Source organism: Canis aureus, chromosome 2 (genome assembly GCF_053574225.1).
Source record: "Canis aureus isolate CA01 chromosome 2, VMU_Caureus_v.1.0, whole genome shotgun sequence".
Classification (NCBI taxonomy): Eukaryota; Metazoa; Chordata; class Mammalia; order Carnivora; family Canidae; genus Canis; species Canis aureus.
In genome coordinates, this window is record NC_135612.1 from 52,521,112 (window position 1) to 52,541,307 (window position 20,196).

At 45.2% G+C, this 20,196-nt stretch overlaps 1 protein-coding gene and 1 pseudogene across 2 annotated transcripts; one reads left to right on the top strand and one right to left on the bottom strand.

Moving 5' to 3' along the window:
* Window positions 1–10,138: 10,138 nt before the first annotated feature.
* On the bottom strand, window positions 10,139–20,151 carry MRPL46 (mitochondrial ribosomal protein L46). 2 transcript variants are annotated; one of them, XM_077871741.1, is made up of 5 exons: window positions 19,891–20,151; window positions 18,087–18,276; window positions 17,160–17,333; window positions 12,207–12,270; window positions 10,139–10,523 (listed from the first exon to the last, which is right to left on the bottom strand). In XM_077871741.1, the coding sequence occupies exons 1-5, from the start codon at window positions 20,116–20,118 to the stop codon at window positions 10,343–10,345; spliced, it is 837 nt and encodes a 278-aa protein (XP_077727867.1). In that variant the 5' UTR covers window positions 20,119–20,151; the 3' UTR covers window positions 10,139–10,342. The 2 variants fall into 2 exon arrangements, with proteins under 2 accessions (XP_077727867.1, XP_077727860.1); XM_077871734.1 differs by lacking the exon at window positions 12,207–12,270 and having other exon boundaries at window positions 19,891–20,150.
* On the top strand, window positions 13,544–16,667 carry LOC144291505 (tudor domain-containing protein 3-like; annotated as a pseudogene).
* Window positions 20,152–20,196: the final 45 nt, after the last annotated feature.

Genomic DNA, 20,196 nt, shown 5'->3' on the forward strand with positions numbered 1-20,196 from the left:
ACATGGAGGCACTTGTTCAAGATCAGATGGTTTCTTAGACATTCTATAGACTGGAATAAGCAATGGGTAACAGTTGCTCAGGATTCCCTAGGCAAGAATGCTGAAACAAAGAACAGCTTGCCCCAATCAATTTCTGAAGCAGGGATTTAGATTTGGGGGCCCATGCTCAGAGCACAGGTGCACCCAAACCACTAGGGAAAGAGAGACATCTCCATTTTCTCTGATTTATCTCAGGCACTGAGAGTCTCTGTGTTTCTAAAATCATATCTAGCCTACTAATGCAAAATCTGGTTACACATTAGGCTCCAAGAAAGTTTCCATGACTCAGCCAAGGGCTGTTCATGCTCTACTCTCCACATGGGCTCTGGCTGGGATGACCTGGATCTCATGAGGCTGGGTTCACTGCTGTCATCTGCGACCCATCCAGGGAGGGCTGAAAATGCCCCCAAGCCACTCAGTCCAGGAATACAACAAGTTCTGTCCCCACTATATGCTGGAACAGGGAGGAGGGGCCGCTGTACTTATTCATTCAACAAATACCCAACACCTTCTCCATGCCAGCATTTGATCCAACCAAGATCTGAGCACAGTTGGAAGAAAGTCTGTTGGTTAGGGAAGAGACTATTCCCAAGTGTGGATGTCAGCAGAGCAGCAGTCGGGTCCAGTTAGGGAAAAGCCACCCATGCCAAATAGTTAGGAAGAGGGAATTTAATCCAGGGAACTACTTACACAGGTGTTTGAAAAGACTGAACAAAAACAGAGGATGGGGAAACAGTCCAGAGATGAGCAAGAGTAGAGGTTACCACCACCCCTGGAGTGGAAGGACAGAGGAAGGAAGTGGTGCTGCCAGGAGTCCTGATCAACCTGCAGGAACTGGAATCAAGAAAAAGGCTGCTAGTGGAAGGTGGGACTACAGAGAGCATGCTGGGAGTGCCACCTATGCAAAGAATGAGAAGAAACACTTGGTCCTCCCTCCACCTTCCCATCTCTCACCAGTACCTCATACTGGCCAAACCCAACTGGAACCCAGCGGCAAGGAAGCTTGGAAAACTCAACTTTCAGGGGTCAGCACCCACCTCAATGCATGCACATGCATGCATGCACACACGCTATAGAGCACAGCGGGAAAGTATGAGGAGCGGATCTGAGAGCAACAGGCAAATGACCCAAGCAGCATGTGAGGTGAATATTCAAGTCTGTGTGTGATGTGAATGCTCAAGAATGCGCATGTGCATTATCTGTTTCAAAGGTCCATGTGTATAGAATGTGCATGTGCTTCTTTTGGGGTGACTGTTCAAGGGTGTGTGTGTGTATCAGATGGATTTCAAGGGTTTGTATAAATGTGTGATAGGAGCCAGCATCCAAGGGTTTGTGTGTGATGTGAGTGTTCAAGGGTATGTGTATGTGTGATGAGAATACTTAAAGCTCTTGGGGTATGTGTGTGTGCTGGGAATGTTCAAAGAGGTGTGTGTGTGCTGGGAATGCTCAAAGCTATGTGTACGTGTGATGTGAATGTTCAAAGCTGTGTGGCATGATGTTCAAGGGTGTGGGGGGTGGTGTGTGTGTGGCTGTGTGAGAGACTGATGAGAAATGGGGATGGCAGAAAGGAAGTATACTAAAATGTTCTTTATGGACGTGGTAGAAAATGTGGCTGTATGTCTCTGTCAGGGATGGATATGTATACAAAACATGTCATTGCCATGTATGCACACAAAATGGCTATGAGGATGGTGTTCAGAGAAGGATGTATATGAATAGGAATATAAGGAACATCTTTTTTTTTTTAAACAAACATACTTTTCCATCCAAATGAGTGTCACCTGCTCCAAAGCAGTCACCTTCTAAAAATTTAAATTCTTATTTTATTTTTTTTTAAGATTTTATTTGTTTATTCATGAGAGACACAGAGAGAGAGAGAGGTAGAGACACAAGCAGGCTCCATGCAAGGAGCCCGATGTGGGACTCGATCCCAGACTCCAGGATCACGCTCTGGGCCGAAGGCAGGCAGTAAACTGCTGAGCCACCCAGGGATCCCCCAAATTCTTATTTTATTGATGCAGCTACAGTTCAGTGAAGTTTTTGGAACCACTTTCAGACAGTTTGTGTGCCATACATAAAATCTACAATCATTGCTACAATCACTCCATATTCTTACTGGCTGAGGCTAGAATTACCCAACTTAATCACTTACTCACTCCCATCTCTGGCTTAAGAATTTTCCTAAACCCAAATCTCTCCTCTTAAAAAAAAAAAAAATGTGCCAATTTGTCACCCTTAAGATCAAGTCTCTTTGGGGTGTATGAGTTAAAACATATGCTTCATTGCTTGATAATTAGCCAGTGCAGATGAGAGTGTGCAGGGAGCTACAGAAACAAGTGGGAACCAGATAAATACCCATAGAATCACATCATATAAACCTTTGACTTCTAAGAATTCAAAATACTATTCAGGGATTTTAAAGGTGAGACTAATAATGTGTAAACAGTATGGGCATTTCCATCCACTGTAAATGAGGCTACTGCTCCCATGGGCTCCTGCTCTGGAGTAAGCCTACAATGGGTAAGGCATCTCCACCTTGGATATTGAAAGCCTATCTTTGTGTGAGCATCTCAAGAAAAGAACCTTCATGTTCCTCCAAACTGCCCCCAATTCGGGCCCTTCCTCAGGGTACATACACCTGCAGTCAATTTCCCCTTGGTAACAGGTATGGGAGTCCTAGTGTTTTATATGACCTAGCCCCTGAGCACAAGCCACCAGTTAATCTTGTGCTCAACCAAATAAACCATGATTGGTTCCATCATTGGAAGAAACACCAGCAAAATCTTTCTAAATGATGGTTCAGTAGTAGCTTTGCACATGATTTGTGCACTGACTTTAGAATCCAGCCCCCGGGAGAAGATGTGGCTTCACCATAATAAGAGATGATGGAACCCATTCTCTTGGTTGGCAGGATGGAAGGATGGAAGTCATCCTTCAGACAACACAACTGTTAAGCGTCTTTAAGACATTGCAAAATAATTCCCACATGTACTGTACTCCAGCCTCACAGAACTTCTTTCAGGCCTCTGTGGGCACATGTTCCCTACTCCTTCTACTCCCCCAGCTCAGTCCTCCTTACTCTTCAGGCCTCAGCTTAGCCATGTGTGTCCCAGAGGCCCTTACTGGGCCCCAGACCAACCTCTTGGGTTCCCATGGCGCAGTTCCCTTTTGCTAGTTGATGGGTCTGTTTCCTGCTGCCACCCTCAGCACTAAACTGTCGAGAAGACGTTGGCCAGGAGTATTTTGATCAACATTTTATCCTCAGTGCTTGGCAATCAAACCATCTCCTCCACAAATATTTGCTGAATGGTCAGTGAAATGTTTCAGGGATTCACTTTGATGTTTAATAATCCTAAACGTCAAGGAAGTCTTCTCATGTTGTAGTCTCCCCGAAATCCCTCCTGCTGCATTTCAAGCTTACTGCCTCTGAGCCAAAGGAGCCTGATTGACTTCCCTTGTAGAAGTAACATGCAGACGTGAGGATCACTACTCTTATCATTCTCCAAGTTCAATGGTTTCAAGCTCCGTTCAGTCTCATTGTTCTCAACTCCAAATCTTCTTCCTATGCTCCCAAACTACTCCTGTTAGGGCCTTTCCGGCAGCAGACAGCCCCTTGGTGACAGGTGTGGGAACTTAATGATACAAAGAAGGCTGTCTAGGCAGCATGGGGCAGTGGTGGCTTTGGGTTCGATCTTGGCTCCACCACACATTGGCTACGAGGCCTGTGTCCCTTCACCTCCCCAAGATTGTCTGCTGCCACATGGGGCTGACAGGAGAATTGAATGAAGCAGAGTACGGAACATGCCCTGCATCTGGGCTGGCCAGTGGCACGTCAGCTTCAGGTTGCCCCTTGGCCCCAGGGGACATGGCACTGGGGTTCTGCAGGGCCTGGGCAGGAAGCCTCTCCAGGCAGTGGCCTAAGGCCAGGTGCAGAGATTGCAAGGGACAAAGTGGTTGTCAAGCAAATTCTGCCACCTTGTGGTGCTCGTGCGTAAGATGCAACCCCGCCTGGATCCTGAAGCCCTGCCTCACCCCTCTCCACCTCTACTGCTGCTTAGTGTGGGGTGTCCTCTCTCTTCTCAGCCCTATCTACCCCAAGGCATCTTGACCTGGAGGTGTCCTGGAGGTGTCCTGCCAAACCCTGTAGTCTCAGGATGTTCCCAGTTTTGCCAACAGTCCTGTTATCCTCAGTGGCCCTCATGTGATTCTATTAGAGCCAATTTCTCCCTTCTGGGCCAACAGAGAACCCGGGGGTCTCTCTCCCCACATTAGCCCCTTCTTCAGCCCCCTAGCAGATACTCGGGGCCTGGGTACCTTCAGAAAATTAATGGTGTGTCTGTGCTGCCAAATCCTCTCAACAAAATCTGGTGCTGACTCCTCCGTCCATTTGAGGATGACTTGGGTCAGGGTAGCTGATGTGTGTGCACGTGTGTGCATGTGTGTGTGCGTGCACATATGTGTACATGCACACGCACCTATTCCTTGCTCTGGACTAGTAAGTAATGCCCTCTCTGGCCATCCATAACCCGATTTGCAGAGCACCCCTCAGCTGCAGCAGTGATTCAGCTGCCTGGACCTATCGCTGCGCCTGTCTATTTTGGACTCCTCTCCTGGAAGCAAGAAGAGCGATTCCCCCCTTCCCTTCCTGTGGGCTTCGCACTGACATTCCAAGGCAGGTGGGAGGTGACAGATAGCCTGCAGGGGCTGGCTATCATCCAGGCTTCTAGGAAATAAATACAGCAGAGAAGGGGGCACGGAAGCTGCCCTAATATTTTAGGCAAACAGCCTTTAACTTGCTGTGTGTGCCTGCAGCTTAGTGATCTGTGAGCTCTTAATAATTGGGTTGGTGACCTTTTAGCTGTGTGTTCCCCCCTGCTGGGGTAACAGAACAGGACTGCAAGTCCATCCTGTTGTCAGTGCTCCGAAGGCCAGCACCTAACCATGGCTCTGGACTGCCTGGTCCAGGGTGGGACAAGGCTGGCATGTCCAGCCAGCTGCATGTGGTTAGGGGGCTGACCTGCCACCCACCCATTTCGAAATCGTCTGCTGAAGTCCATCAATCTCCAGTTTCCCATGTCCCTTTCCAAATAGGTCAGAAACACTTGGTTGCTACAAGGCATCACCTGGAAAAGGTGAGACTGGGAGCTGCAAAAGCTAAAGATGATACAGGTGGGTTTGGGAGCATTCAGGAGCCGAAATACGTTGGAACGGGCAAACATTTGCTTAGTGTTTACAACAAGCCAGACACAGTGTGAAGTATTCTCACATAAATTATCAGAATACCTGAGAAAGAGGATCATCTTCCTCTTATGGATGAGAAAGGTTAAGTCAAGAAAACTTAAGAACTAGCTTTGTGCATAGATCTGAGTTCAAGTGCTGATCCAGGACTTACTAGTGAGTCACCCTAAGCAAGTTAACTAAACTCCCCATTTTCTCATCTATAAACCAGGGCTCATGATGTCTAGTTTATATAGAAACGTAAGGTGTAGGTAGGGTCCCGAGTACAGCTTCTCCACTTGGCCAGTAGTACGAGCAACTTGTGTAAAAGGGGATTTCAGGATGGAGAAAGCAAGTCTAAGTGAGAGAATGTCTTTTATTTTTTCAAAGGTTTTATTTATTTGAGAGAAAGAGAGAGTGCACACATGCACATGAGAATGAGGGGGTAGGTGGGGAAGCGGAGAGAGGGAGGGACAAGCCTACTCAGAGCACTCATGAGAGCAGAGCCCAACACAGAGCTCCACAACTCACAACCCTGAGATCATGATCTGAGCTTAAATCAAAAGTTGGAGGATCAAATGACTGCACCACTCAGGCACCCCGAGAATGTCTTTAAGATAGGGTCAGGAGGCCACAAGGATGGAGAAACTTATGCCCATCCTTATCAGAGGAACTAGGAACTTTTTGCCAGCGACAAGCCCTCAGCCAGGACTTCCCTTACTCACCACCCCTGAATCATCTCTTCTTCACTTTGAAAACAGCCAATTCAATCCTTCATTTGCATATTGGCCCAACCAACCCCAGTTAACCTAGTTTCCTTTTTTTAAAAAAGATTTTACTTATTTGAGAGAGAGGAGTTGGTGGGGAGGGGCAGAAGGAAGATCAGTCTCCTTGCAGGGAACCCCATGCTGGCACGTACTCGATCCCAGGACCCTGAGAAGGCAAGACGTTTTAACTGACTGAGCCACCTAAGTAAGTGCCCCCTAGTTAACCTAGTTTCAATCCCCGTTTTACATAGAGGACCTGAATGAGAGCTGTACTTGTGACCTTTTGCCTTTTTCACTCTGCCCCTTCTTTGTCTTCCTCAGGATGCAGTAAGGTTTTTACCTGAGACCGTGTATCCCAAACGGCAGAACTAACTACCCAAATAATTTGCAGTTTGCTTAAATTTTCAGTGAATTCCTTCTCGGTTGACACTTACCTAAGGTCAAAAGAAATTCAAACCCAGGTTTCCTGACTCCTAAGTTCAGTGCTCAAAGGGGAGGAGTGATTCACTTAAATAATTTTTTAAAGGGTGGCCATGAGGCAGGCTCTGTCCTAGGACTCAGAAGTTCAGTTAGGTGTAGGAGGCAGACAACTCATTGTCTTATAAAGTGCTAAGTCTAGAAGCACCTACATGGTGCAGAAAAGGTACAGAGGGAAGTACTCTTCAGGCTGGGTTACTAGGAAAACAAGTTTTTTTAAGAGTGGTTAATATTTTCTCCATAGTAATAGCAAAGGTAAAAAAACGGAAGTGACTAGAAATCACTTGGGAAGGCAAGGGACCAGGTGGACCCTAAACTTTTAGAGGAGACTTCTAGTGAGCTTGGTAGTCTGTTTCATGTGTCTTACACAGACACAGTTGCATTTTCTTCTAAGGGTGCACAAACACACCTCAGACCACAACTCCTGATGCCCGCATTTCACACCTTAACTCTTCCTTCCTCCCCTCATTCTCTTGAAAGGTCTCCATAAAACACAGAGAACATCACCTCCTGGTTCCCTGATGATCTTTTCCCCAGAGGATACACTAGAAACGATTTTTTGGTCATGTTTGCCAGCCGGTAGAAGATTCAGGCCGGCATTCAGCAAATAGTCATTTTGACTGTAATGCCAAAAGAGCTTGCATTCTGCAAGATCACACTCCAAAAATAACAAGGCTTCTGGGAAAAGGGGGTTAGAGCAGACAACACAGATACTATGGGATCTTGTGGCCAGGGCACAAATAACCCAGTGACGCTGCTGCAGTTAAGCCCCCACTGGGCATGTGCACTGGTCCTTTGAGCCTCTGCTCCCGGGGCTCATGCTTCTTCCTGACACACAGGGACTAGTTCCATCAAAATAAAAAACGTGATCCAGGAAGGGACCTTCTTCATCAATTCTGTAAAACAAAGGGGAGGGTGGTGCCTTCCCAGCATCTTTCTTTCCACTCCATTTCCCCAGACAGCCTAACACCGTGGAGTCACTAACAGTGATTTTTGAAGCTACTAAACCAGCCACTATTCGTAATAAAGGAAGGCACTTCTATAAAATTTGCGGCTTTTTTTTCTTAAGGTAATTCAATCCTGTCCCTGATCACTTCAAAATATTAATGTTCTGGGGAAAATGTTATACGAACTAACCTAATTTTGCGTTATCCTGACACTGTTTCTCTATTTACCAATTGTATGTGTTATTTCCCATTAAAGAAACAACTTGATAACAAAACAGAGCATCTTAAGAATAGTCATTAAGATTCTGCTACCCGGCAGCCCGGGTGGCTCAGCGGTTTAGCAGCCTTCAGCCCTGGGCCTGGGTCTGACATCAGGCTCCCTACATGGAGCCTGCTTCTCCCTCTGCCTGTGTCTCTCCCTCTCTCTCTCTCCTTGTGTCTCTCATTGAATGAATGAATAAATAAAATCTTTAAAAAACAAAACAAAGAAACACTAAACTGTTTTAAAAAAAAAAAGATTCTGGTACCAATCCCAGTGTGTGAGTTCTTCCCACTCGCAAAGCAATTCTCAGACACTAGCTGGGTGTCCTACAATTCAGCTCCCTTCTCACACCATCTACCTGGAGAGAGCATCAGATCCAACAGGTTAAGGGCTCAGTCCTTCAAGATACCTCCCGCGTCCCCCCATCCTTCAGATGCCAATCACCTGTCCAGGCTCTAGTGCTTTTGAACAACAGGTTCATCAGATGTTCCAAGACATTCCCCCCCACCCCCACTACCAAACTGGGTTCAATTAATTTGCTAGAATGGCTCACAGGACTCAGAGAAACAGGTTACTTACTAGAATACTAGTTTATTATAAAAGGAATAAACTCAGGAGCAGCCAGATGGAAGAAATGCACAGGGCAAGATGGGGGACAAGGGGGCACAGCTTCCATGCTGTCTTAGGACTGTACTACTCTCCCCAAATCCCCAAGTGGTCACCAACCCTGGAAACTCTCTGAACCCATCCTTTTGGATTTTTATGAAGGACTCATCTCTTAGGCAAGGTTGATTCCATTACTGGCCATTGGTGATTGAACTCCATCTAGGTCCTTCCCACTCCCAGGTCAGGGAGTTAGACTAAAGTTCCCACCCTCCAGTCACATGGTTGGCTTCCCTGGCAACCAGCCCCAATCCTTAGGTTACAAGGGGCTCCCCAAAACTCACCTCATTAACATGACAGAAGACACCTTGATTGCTCTAAGCACAGGAAATTCCACAGGTTTTAGTTTTATGAAAGGAGTGGATACAGAGACCAAATGTATATTTATTATAAATCACAACACCACAGTCTCCACCTCACTCTGGGAATTCCCTCCGTTCTAGGCTGGAGGTCCCTCAGGCGAATATAGTTCGCAGTATAGCAGTATAGTTCACATACACAACTCACCCTGAAACCCTGAAAGAGAAATGCACCCCTGGTCCTCCATCTGCCCTCTCCTAGCACCCACCTCTCACTCCCAGGGCATCACAACTGCCCATGAAATCTGCAAGCCTCAGCTGGAGGACATCTCCCTCTGAGATGAGGGGGAAGAGCAGGCACATGGGGGTACAGAGGAAGGACGGCATATCAGGACTAAGCACCTTCATTTTGATCATGGAAAGCAACTTCCCTGACTCAGAATGAAAGGCTACATCTGAAGCAGAAACAGGAATTCCATTTCACCACCTTACATCAGACAGGCCAGTCTGTTTAACCCAGAAGGCTGAGAGGAGAGCAGGAAACTGGGATTCAGGACAGCAGCCTTGCTACTGGAACCGCCATCCTGTGCAGAGGCATGCCTGAGACCTTCCCTCTCTTCTAATCATTTAACAAATGTTCAGAGTACCTCCCATTTGCCAAGCACTGGGACCAGTGAGGACTCAAGCAACAGAAGGAGGGATCAAGAACCCAAGACCAGAAGCAAGAGGTCAGCCTTCTCCTCCTGTACCATCAGTGACCTAAGATTCTCAGCCTAAATCCCATATGGCCATGACTCCCCCATTTATAAAATGGAGAGGGCAATCGGACCCTGCTTATTTCACACAACTGTTTCAAAACAGGTAGGACTAAATTCAAATGCTTAAATACAAAATGCTTAAAAAAAGAAAACAAAGAGAAGAAAAGGGGGCTCCTGCATGGCTCAGCCAGCCTAGTGTCTGCCTCCGGCTCAGGTCATAATCTCAGACTCCTGGGATTGAGCCCTAGGTTGGACTCCCTGCTGAATAGGAAGTCTGCTTCCCTCTCTCCCTTTGCCCCTCTCCAAAAAAGTTAAAATCTTTAAAAAAGTAAAAAAGTAAAAAAAAAAAAAAAAAAAAAAAAAAAATCTTAAAAAAAGAGAGAAGAAAAGAAAAAGGAAGAAATAATTTCCTAGGCTGGCCTGATACACCTCCATATCAAAAACAAAGGGAGGAAAACACAAAATGGATAATGGCTAAGGAACTGCGTAGAACTACCTTCTTTGCATGAGACTAGCTTTTATAGAACTCAGGGCTCTTAGGTCATTTCCTTTGGTTCTTTCTGGGCCCAGGAAACCAATTGATTCACTATGAAGTAATGCAACACACAACTATCAGCTTGGAAACAAGGGAAAGGCAGCCTACGGGACAGCTCTCTCTGCACAGGGAAAAGCCAGTCATCCTCGAAGGACAAATCAGCTGAGACCCACACAATGATAAACTTGTTTATTTCTCTGAATTTAGTTGGCTGCATGCTGTTCCCTGCAAAGACGGGATAAGTACATGATGTCCTTGAGGCACCGTCCCAGGCCTGGTCGAGTATTGTCCACAGGTGGCACTGCCCATCATAGGTCCAAAAGAAATCTCCTAACCTGGGTCAGATACTTGGGTTTCAAATAGTCACCCAGCTCCTCCTTACAGACCCAGACGTGATGGTCCTTCTTGCTGGTCTGAGAGAAGTCTCCAGTTAATAGCAGGGCTTTGAAGAAGAATACTTTGGCACCAAGGCTGCTCTCTGTCCGCAATGCCTGAGGGAACTTGAACTTGTAGTGGCCACAGGGGGCATTTCCCAAGAACTTGGCTTCCAGGTTGTTCTCTGAAGGGAAGAGGGGAAGATTTGGAAGATGAGGATGCACCCATCTGTTTACTTTTGGCCCCTCAAACACCAGGGGGTCTCTGTGAGAGTCATTTCCAGTGTGAGGTAAAGCAATCCCTGGGAGTGAGGACGAGGGTCATTCCTGAAGAGCCTCTCCCCATCTCCATCCAAATGCTCCTGGCCCATGGGCTCATGGGCTCCAGATTCACTGGATCCATCCCATGTGCCAAGCTACTACTCTCAAACTGAAGTTAGTGATGCAGTTCAGACACCATTACCTGGAGTCAGGGCACCAAGCTTCTAGACTTGTTAATGAAGGACTTGTTAATGAAGGACTATTACACTGGGTATCTGTAAAGCAAAGCTCTTAACCTTTTATTTTTTTTTAATCTTTTAAAGATTTTATTTATTTATTCATGAGAGACACAGGCAGAGGGAGAAGCAAGCTCCATGCAGGGAGCCCGACGTGGGACTCGATCCCAGGTCTCCAGGATCACACCCTGGGCTGAAGGCGGCGCTAAACCGCTGAGCCACTGGGCTGCCCACTCTTAGCCTTTTATTTATTTATTTTTTTTAAAGATTGTATTCATTTATTCATAGGGACAGAGAGAGAGAGGCAGAGACACAGGCAGAGGGAGAAGCAGGCTCCATGCAGAGAGCGCGACGTGGGACTCGATCCAGGGTCTCCAGGATCACGCCCTAGGCTGCAGGCAGCGCTAAACCGCTGCACCACCGGGGCTGCCCCACTCTTAGCCTTTTAAAGGGAGTGTCACTTGAAAAGCATAAAGAGGACCCAATTTGACTTCTGTAGGGTGAAAACATCGTATCAATAGTTAAAAGACACAGACAGGTGGTTGGAATTTACCTAGAATCTATAACAAAGGTTTAACCCCAACCTAGCGAGCATTTCAAAGGAAGGGGAAAGGACCAATGAATCCTGGCATTTGGAAAGCTGGCTAGCTCAACAGGAAAAATGAAGCTGGATTCCACCAACCTCAGTCCTTACATCAAAACTGACACTACACGGATCAAAGATTTAAGAATAGAAATTTAACTTTCATAAAAGGATTGTGCATTCTGGATGGTGGTTTCATAGATGTTTAATATTTTCTGAATGTTTTTGTATTTTCAAATTTTTCATTAAAGAAAAAAGAAACTGAAAGAGCATTAGGAAAAAAAGTAGGATACTTTCCATATCATTTTTGAGAGGGAAAGCCCTCACCAAGACACAAATCTTAAAAATCTGTAAAAGAAAAAAACATTTTATTTACATAAAACTAAATCTTTCTATAAAGAAAAGCAAAGCATAAAAGTCAAGGACAAAATGGCACACTAACAAAAATATTTCAACACACTCCACAAAGGAAGAGTAATTTCGGGTATAAGTATTTAGAAATCAATGTGGAAAAAGCCAATAGATCCAAAAGAAAAATGAACTAAGCATAGAACAAGAAGTTCACATAAAAATAAATACCACTGACCTATAAACTCATTAAAAGATGCTCAATCTTATTAACAATTAAAGAAATAAGAATTCAAACAACATGTCATTACTAAGTCCCAAAACTTTGAGCTGTACACTGCTTATCAAGAGAAAAATGAGCACTCTCACACCATCAGGGGGGTAGAAATTAGTGTTAACCTCTATTTTTGGCAAGAATTATCAACTTTAATTATGCGTACCTTATGCATACCCCTTCATCCAGCGACTTGGCTTCTAGAACTTGATCTTCCCAGAAATGTTTCTCTGCCCATGTGACCAAAGGTAGGTACACAAGACATTCACTACAGCTTATTTGTAAAAGCAAGACTGGTTAAATGAACTGTAGCACATGTATATTATGAATCATATGCTCGTGTCAGAAAGCGTTAAGGTATGGCTTCACATGCTGATACAGAGAGATGCTTAAAAGCTGCGAAGAAGAGAAGCGAAGGTATATAACCATGCTCCTACTATGTGCGGGGGGGGGAAAACAGATGAAGTATGTATGTGCTTGTAATTCCTAAAAAGACCAAAAAAAAAATTTAAATAAATAAAAAATAAAAGGATACACCAAACACTGTTACTAGCAGATGCCTCTAAAACAGTAAATATTACTTCTTACCCTATACTACATGTACTAGAAACTGTTTTAACAATTTTTTCAGAGCAGCCTGGGTGGCTCAGCGGTTTAGCACCGCCTTCAGCCCAGGGCATGATCCTGGAGACCCAGGATCGAGTCCCACGTCGGGCTCCCTGCAAGGAGCCTGCTTCTCCTTCTGCCTGTGTCTCTGCCTCTCTCTCTCTGTCTCTCATGAATAAATAAAATCTTTAAAAAAAAAAAAAATTTTTTTTTCACCACATATAACAAATTGCTTCTCTTAGTACTAAAAAAACAAAAACACAAAAACACTCCACTGCTGGGGGCGCTTGGGCGGCTCAGTGGTTGAGCATCTGCCTTTGGCTCAGGTTGTGATCCCGGGGTCCTGGGATGGAGTCCCACACTGGGCACCCCTCCAACCCCCAGTGCCTGTTCCTCCCTCTGCCCATGTCTCTGCCTCTCTGTATCTCATGAATAGATAAAAACTTTACAGAAAAAAAAAAAAACAACAACACACTATTGGAGCATCCGATGAAGAACTGATACATGACGTGAGTTCATCTACAACACAAAATGTCAGCTGTGGGTATCTATGAGTGGTGGAACTACATTGGCAAGCTTCTTTATACTTCCCCGAATTTTTCCACTTATTTCACTGAATATATATTTTTCTATAATCTGGAAAAACAGATTAAAAAATGCAGTCAAATCAAGAAGAAAAAAGAAACAGTTCACTACAAGATGAGCAAAGGATCATGGAGAAATTTCAGCAGCCAATAAACCCATGAAAATAAAATACGGTCAATCTTACTAGCAAGCAGGAAACTGCTAATCCAAAAGAGACCATTTTTTACTGACTGGATAAGCAAAAATTAAGGAGACGTTTCCATATGTTGGTGGGGCCTAGACAAGCAGGCACTCCTTACACCAGACCTGAAAATGTCCAGCATTATGTACATTCTGCAGGACCGGGCAGCAGCCAACAAAAACGTACATGTGTCCATCCTTCACCATGAATTCCACCTGGAGGAAGCCCATCTTGCAGGACGTGGGAAATGAGGTGCCAATGGGGAGGAAAGAAATGGACTCTGACTCATATATACATATATATATGGGTGTACACTTCTACATTTCTTGAGCTTTTGTCATTTTAATTATTCTATATTACCATTTTAATAACTTCACAATAAATCAACACATTTTATTTGTTATGCACCGTTTAATGTCAATGTGTCTTTCGTATGTTTCCTTTCATGTCTGTTCATTACAGCGGGAACGTTAGGAGGAGGAAAAGCTGTGCCAAGGTGGAAGCCCTTTCTGCGTGGCAGACGAGAGGGAGAGCAAGCGTCACTCACATATGTGTGAGGGAAGCTGAGCATCTGAACACAGTGATCCTGGCAGGAAACCCAGATGCCACCTCCTAGGTGACAAGGAGGACACGGAAGCATGGTGAAGGTCCCCTCCCCACTCCATTCTGTCTCACTCCTGCTCTCGCAAGCCCCCAGGCCTTTCGTGGCCAAGGAGCAAAGGGTCACACACTGGCTCCTGCTTTGTTGGCAGGTGTTTGCGCTGGTGGCAGGGCCAGTAAAGTGGTACTGACACTGCCAAATCTACATATTCAGTAAACACTCAGCTGTGAGCCAGGCACTGTGCTAAGAGCTGGAAGGATGGAAGGGGATAGATCCTGTCTATACCTTCAAAGGAGTCAGAATTATAGCTGGGGGAAAAATGTGTCAATAAACAGATTACCAGGCAATGGAAGTAAGTGAAAGAGCACATACTCCACTAGAACATAAGCTCCCATAGAGCAGGGGTAGTGTCCTATTCATCACTGTAACCCCACTGCCCAGACAGTATCCAGCAAATGGTAGGCTCAGAGTAAATGTTGCATAATGTGAATCAAGGCACACACAAATACTATGGGAACCTACAGGGAGGATTAGTTCTGTCTACATGGAGGCTTGGAGAAGGTTCCACCACAGAAGGTATAATGTATAAGCCGAGTCTTCAAAACTGAGTAGTCACTCCAAGGAGGAGTATACCATTCCAGTCAGAGATCAGCAGGCCACAAAACAGACACATGAATGACCACATTACTGGAGGAACACAGAAGGTCTGCTAGGTTGGAACTCACAGAAGGTCTGCTAGGTTGGAACATCAATGTGCAGCCAGATGAAAGACTGGCAAGCTCAGGACCAGAGCAAACGGATCTATAGGCCATTCTTGCAAGTCTGAACTTTTATGGGAAACCTTCTAGGCAGAGAGATTTGTTGGAAAGTTCATTCTGGCAGCACTGAAGGGCATGACATGAAAGCCATGGGGAATTTATTTGGCATCTAATTCAAAGGTCTAGCACAATGGTTCTCAACCACTGTGATTTCACTCCCAGGGTAATATTTGGCAATGTCTAGGGACATTTTTGGCTGTTACACTAGGACAAGTGAGGATGGGCTAGTGCTACTGGCATCTAGCGGGTAGAGGCCAGGGATGCTGCTAACCATCCCATAATGCTCAGAACAGCCTCCCCCCGCCCCAAAGAATTACCTGGCCCCAAATGTCAACAGTGCCAAGGATGAGAAAACCTGATCTGGCAAGAAGCAAAAAGGGTGACAGTTAACACTGTGGGAATAAAGAGAGGAATATTTAGAATAGACCAGGTGGAACTTGAGAACTTCAGACTGTAAGAATGAGGTCAAAGATAACTCTGACATTTCCAGTTGGGTAAAGGAGTTAAGTGTCAGGCCACTAAGCAAAGCTGCAAGGATAAGAAGAGGTGCAGGCTGAGAGTGGTAGGACTGTCAATTTTGAAAATACACACTAAATTTTTAAATCTCAGTGGGGGACAGGGAAAGCACAGGGATGATCCCGCTAGCCTGTATCCCTAGAGGGTATTTTCAGACCCCTAGATGTGTGTTGAATTGAATGCTTGCCCCTCAAACCACCCATTTTAAGATAAGTAAATAAGCCTCTTACAGAAAGTCTAGGCACTTTCTAATTGGCTGCTCCTGTACTGGGCCCTGGGGCAGAACCTAAATCACAGCAAAAACAACTTTCTCAGGGAAAATACAGATTGTCCATTACTGAGTCACCAAGACATCTTCCTCCAAATGACACCAGAGGCAAGAAATGAAAAATGTCCTCATTTTCAAAGAGACACTCAAAATTCAAAGTCAATTTCAGAAGGCAGTGGATTATCTAGACAGAAACGTTCTGAAACACCAAATACTTCTTCAGGATCTAAAGTATGGGCTAAAGAGAGAATTATGAGTGACAGGCCATATTCTAGATATGAAAGAATTAAAGGTACTTTGTGTTTTTTAAGTTCTCAGTACAATGATATTGCTTAAAAAAAAAAAAAAAGGTAAGTTTATGCGAAGCAGATCAGGAAAAGATTCATCCTATGCAGATATGAAATAAAACCCACTTCATGAAATTCATAGATTAAACTAATCAAAATTGTGGGAAAAGAGAAAGCCAAACAAGCACACCATGATCATTTTTATGAATAATAAATAATGAAGTTTTCAGTGGCATAAAATCTGAAAATCTGGCGTAAATACTAATGATCGGAATCCTGTCTGAACTTTGAATTCCACTGGCGTTCCAAACAGAGACAGAAATGCCACTAAAGAGAAGGCGAGTAGGACCCATCGAATCGGCAGGACCTATGATGGCTACCTACTACCATTAAATATCTTACAACACTGGACTCAAGAGAAGGTATGGGCCAATTAAACCTGAAAAAGTACTAGAATTATCTCTTCCTGTGGAATATGCAAAACCATGAAAACCTGGAAATGAAGGCTGTGCATGTTGTTGGGAAGACAAGGTTCACTGAGCAGAAATTGAACCTCTCCGTTCTTCAGGTACAAAAGCAGTTGTTAAATCTATTAAGGCAACCACAAAGTGCACTGATGCAACACCGGCCCACTCAAAGAGAGGTGTGGGAGGAGGAAGGACCCACAAGGGAACTCCCAAGTTCCATAGAGGAGGTGAAGGCAGAACAAGAAGATCTACTCAGCCAACCCAGCAGTTTTACCAACCTCCCCAGGCTTGGAACTAAGACCAAGCAGAGTCTTTATGAAGAAAGGAGCCACTGACTAAAACTTCCAGATCAAAACCTGTTGACAGACCTCTTGCTTTCCCTTCAGAAGCAGCAGCAGACATGGTGGATATTATGTGGAGAATGAAATAGTAGATTTGAGGGGGGAAAATTCAACTCCACACAAAGGATAGAAAAAAAATATGGAGTTCAACAAAGCAAATACTTTTTACAAGTGAAAAAAAGAACTATTTCTTCTGCCATCAAGAAGACCAAATGCAATATTATATATAAGGAAAAAAAGAAATAGAAGAAAAACTTAAAAATCTCTCTGGGACAAAGACTTTTGCCTAATCTAAGATTTTTTTTCTAGTTGAAACTTTCATAGATTTCAGAGTTCCCATTAACAACCCATCTCCAATCCTTCCAGCCATCCTAACAAGTCAGCCTGCATATCCTGTGGCTTAGTGTGAAGCGAGTCTTGTGAGGTTCAGAGGGAAGCAGAGAACTCACCTGAGAGTGTGGCCAGGGTTCGCTCCGCTGTTCCTCGGAGGGTCTCCCCAGGCTGCCACTCCGCCTGGGGAAGCATCCAAACATCCTGGTCTCCAAGCTTCTCTTTGACCAACAGAACAAGGTTCCTGTCTAGCTTCCGCTGCAGTGAGGTTCGGTCATTCTTTTTATCGGCTTCTGTGAAGAAAAGGGGATCACAGAAGACAAAAAGACTGTGATCTGCCAGAACCAAGAAAGAACAGAGTTTTGTAGTCTTCTTTTAAGGTAGAGCCACAACCTCTGTCCTCTTAAAATCAAATTACAATCCTGATCCATCTCTCGAATTCAGGCCTCTTTCAGAGTCTCACAATCTTAAGAAAACTACAATGTAAGAAGAGAAAACCAAAAGCTGAACTTCTCCTTTGAAGAGCACAACACAAAGTACTTTGAGCCTCTGGAAAAGCAGCTCTACCCACACTACTTCAAACACTACTACTTCACTGGTTTTGACACTATTAGTGACTTAACTTGGCCCCACTTTCTCTGTTCTTCAGGCTTCATCTCTGAAGCAAAGATAAGAGAACTCAATTCTCTGCTTTAGGAGAGCTTTCAGATAAAACACAGGAAACTAGTGGGAAAGGCTTAATTTCCCCCCACTCTCACACCTGAACTAGGAGTTAAACTCAAATAACGTTCATAAAGTTTAACTGAGAGAGAATAGGTTATCCCAACACCCCTACCTTCCACTCAAAAATAACATGTGCCTTTAAAAATTTTATTAGGGTGGATGTGAGAAACAGGGAAAAGGATTGATTTTCCTCCCACCTGAAGGAAGTTCTGCAATTACTTGTTACTTAAAATACAAAGCAGGGGCTAAGCCAATGTCCTTTATCTAGGAACCACAATACTCCCCTTTCCCTTCTCTCCTGCTGGCCTGAAAAGACCACACACCTGTTATGCGAGCTCCAGGTTTGAACTGTAGGAATTTCTGCTCCCATACTTCTTCCAAATCCTGCACCAGCAGTATATCCTGTTCATCATCTTCCTCATCATACAAGTCAGCTTTCTTCTTTGCCAGTCGGCGGGCTTCATCCAATGCACGCAGCTCATGGTCTGAATACATACTTCTCTCTACCTCAATCTAGGAAAATTAAAAGCACAAAATAGCCAAACCAAAACAAAGAACAGGTAGAGGAGAAAACAGAGCTATAGCACACTTGACGGACTCAGAAGTTTACCACCCAGCATAACCAAACATACAATCAAATCACCACCAAAAAAAAAGAAAAAGAAAAAAAAGGTCACCCGCACTTTGGGCTTGAGTTACATTTGCTAAAATGTTAGGATGTGATTGGAAGTCAAGCTGCTACAAAGAACAGAGGGATTGGGACAGGCATTGCCTGCCCACTTACCACACTCCTCTGTCAGTCTTTGATCTCACAATGAGCCTTCCTGCCTCGGGGAGTTTACAGATGCACTCCCTTCTTCCTAGAATGTTTTCCCTCATGCTCTTCTAGGAGATTCCTATTTATCCTTCAGATTTCAATTTATTTTCTTTAAAGATTTTATTATTTGTTCATGAGAGACACAGAAAGAGAGGCAGACACAGGCAGAGGGAGAAGCAGCCGACTGGAGCCAAAGGTAGACATTCAACCACTGAGCCAACCAGGTGCTCCCAGATTTCAATTTAAACATCACTTTCTTAGGGAGATATTCGTTGACACCACCCATAGAATCAACTTAGATGTCCCCGTTAAAACGTTTTACCCTGCGTCTTCCTTTACAACACTCACCAGGGTCTGCGGTTATAGTCATGGGATTATTTGGTTATTGACTGGCCCACCTCCGCTAGACTGAACACTCGGAGAACCAGAAGCAGGTCTGTCTTACTTGTCTCTAGCACTTAGCAAAATAGGTGATAAGTGACTATCTATAAAATGATCAATATTTACATAATAAATAAACCAAGTAAAAACCACGAAGTGAAGTTTAGAGCTTTTAGGCGCCAACACACACACACACACACACACACACACACATCTCAAATTCTAGGGAAACAACCTTCAATCACTATCTGTGGGGATCTACGCCCCTCACAGCCACTACACTTAATGTTTGCCCGTTTCCTCACCTGCCGCTTATCACAGGCATCTCATAGATGTGCCCACTACCTTCCTCTATAAACATCACATCACAGACTCCCCCTTCTCTAAATCAGCAAGTACCAGGGCGCCTGGGTGGCTCAGTGGTTTAGCGCTGCCTTCGGCTCAGGGCGTGATCCTGGGGTCCTGGGATCGAGTCCCACATCGGGCTCCCTGCATGGAGCCTGCTTCTCCCTCTGCCTGTGTCTCTGCCTCTCTCTGTGTGTCTCTCGTGAATAAATAAATAAAATCTTTTAAAAAAATAAAAACTTAAAAAATTACCGAGTGCCTACGATAGGAGCTAAGTCGTCTTGTTCACCACCGCACCCCTCGTGTATCCGACCACAAAGGAAAACAATTCTAAAGAGCTGCCTAACGTGACAACATCGAATGCCAATGAAAACTATCTTTTATCGAACGCCTTGTACGCAGCGAGCCAACCCTGTAAGGTAGATGCTGATGCGCAGGTTGAGCGTGAAGTTCAGAGAAACCAAGGGACTTGCTCAAGGTTACGCAGACTGACTGGTGCCGGAGTCGGAATCCAGCCCCGGCCCACGTGCTTCTGTGGGTTCCGCAACAGCACCCTGAAGCCGCCGGCCGCACCTCCATCCTACCTGCTGGAAGAGAGCCGCCATCTCTTCCTGCAGCGGGGTCAGCGGCTTCGAAACCAGCGGTGGCCGCTGCAGGCACAACGCGCCCCAAAGACGCCATGGAGACCCGCTGCTCGAGGGTGCGGCCGCGAGGGACAGGCTGCGAGAACCCAGGCTAGCGGTCCGGAGCCCCTCGAGCCGCCGCCAGCCCTTGGCCACCCCAAGCACAGTCCGCCCTACGGGCGCCGCCATGCTCCGGCCCTCCCACAGTGCACCGCGGCTCCCCGCGGGGGCCTGGGCCAATCGCATGTTCCCACAAGGCAGCGCGGG

Excerpts from the sequence above, each read along its gene's own strand:
- MRPL46 (XM_077871734.1), bottom strand. The coding sequence starts at position 20,118 with ATGGCGGCGCCCGTAGGGCGGACTGTGCTTGGGGTGGCCAAGGGCTGG. Across the intron at positions 17,334-18,086 it reads ACCTGGAGCTCGCATAACAG|AAGCCGATAAAAAGAATGAC; the intron begins GTGTGTGGTCTT and ends TTTTCTTCACAG. Across the intron at positions 10,524-17,159 it reads AACCCTGGCCACACTCTCAG|AGAACAACCTGGAAGCCAAG; the intron begins GTGAGTTCTCTG and ends TCTTCCCTTCAG.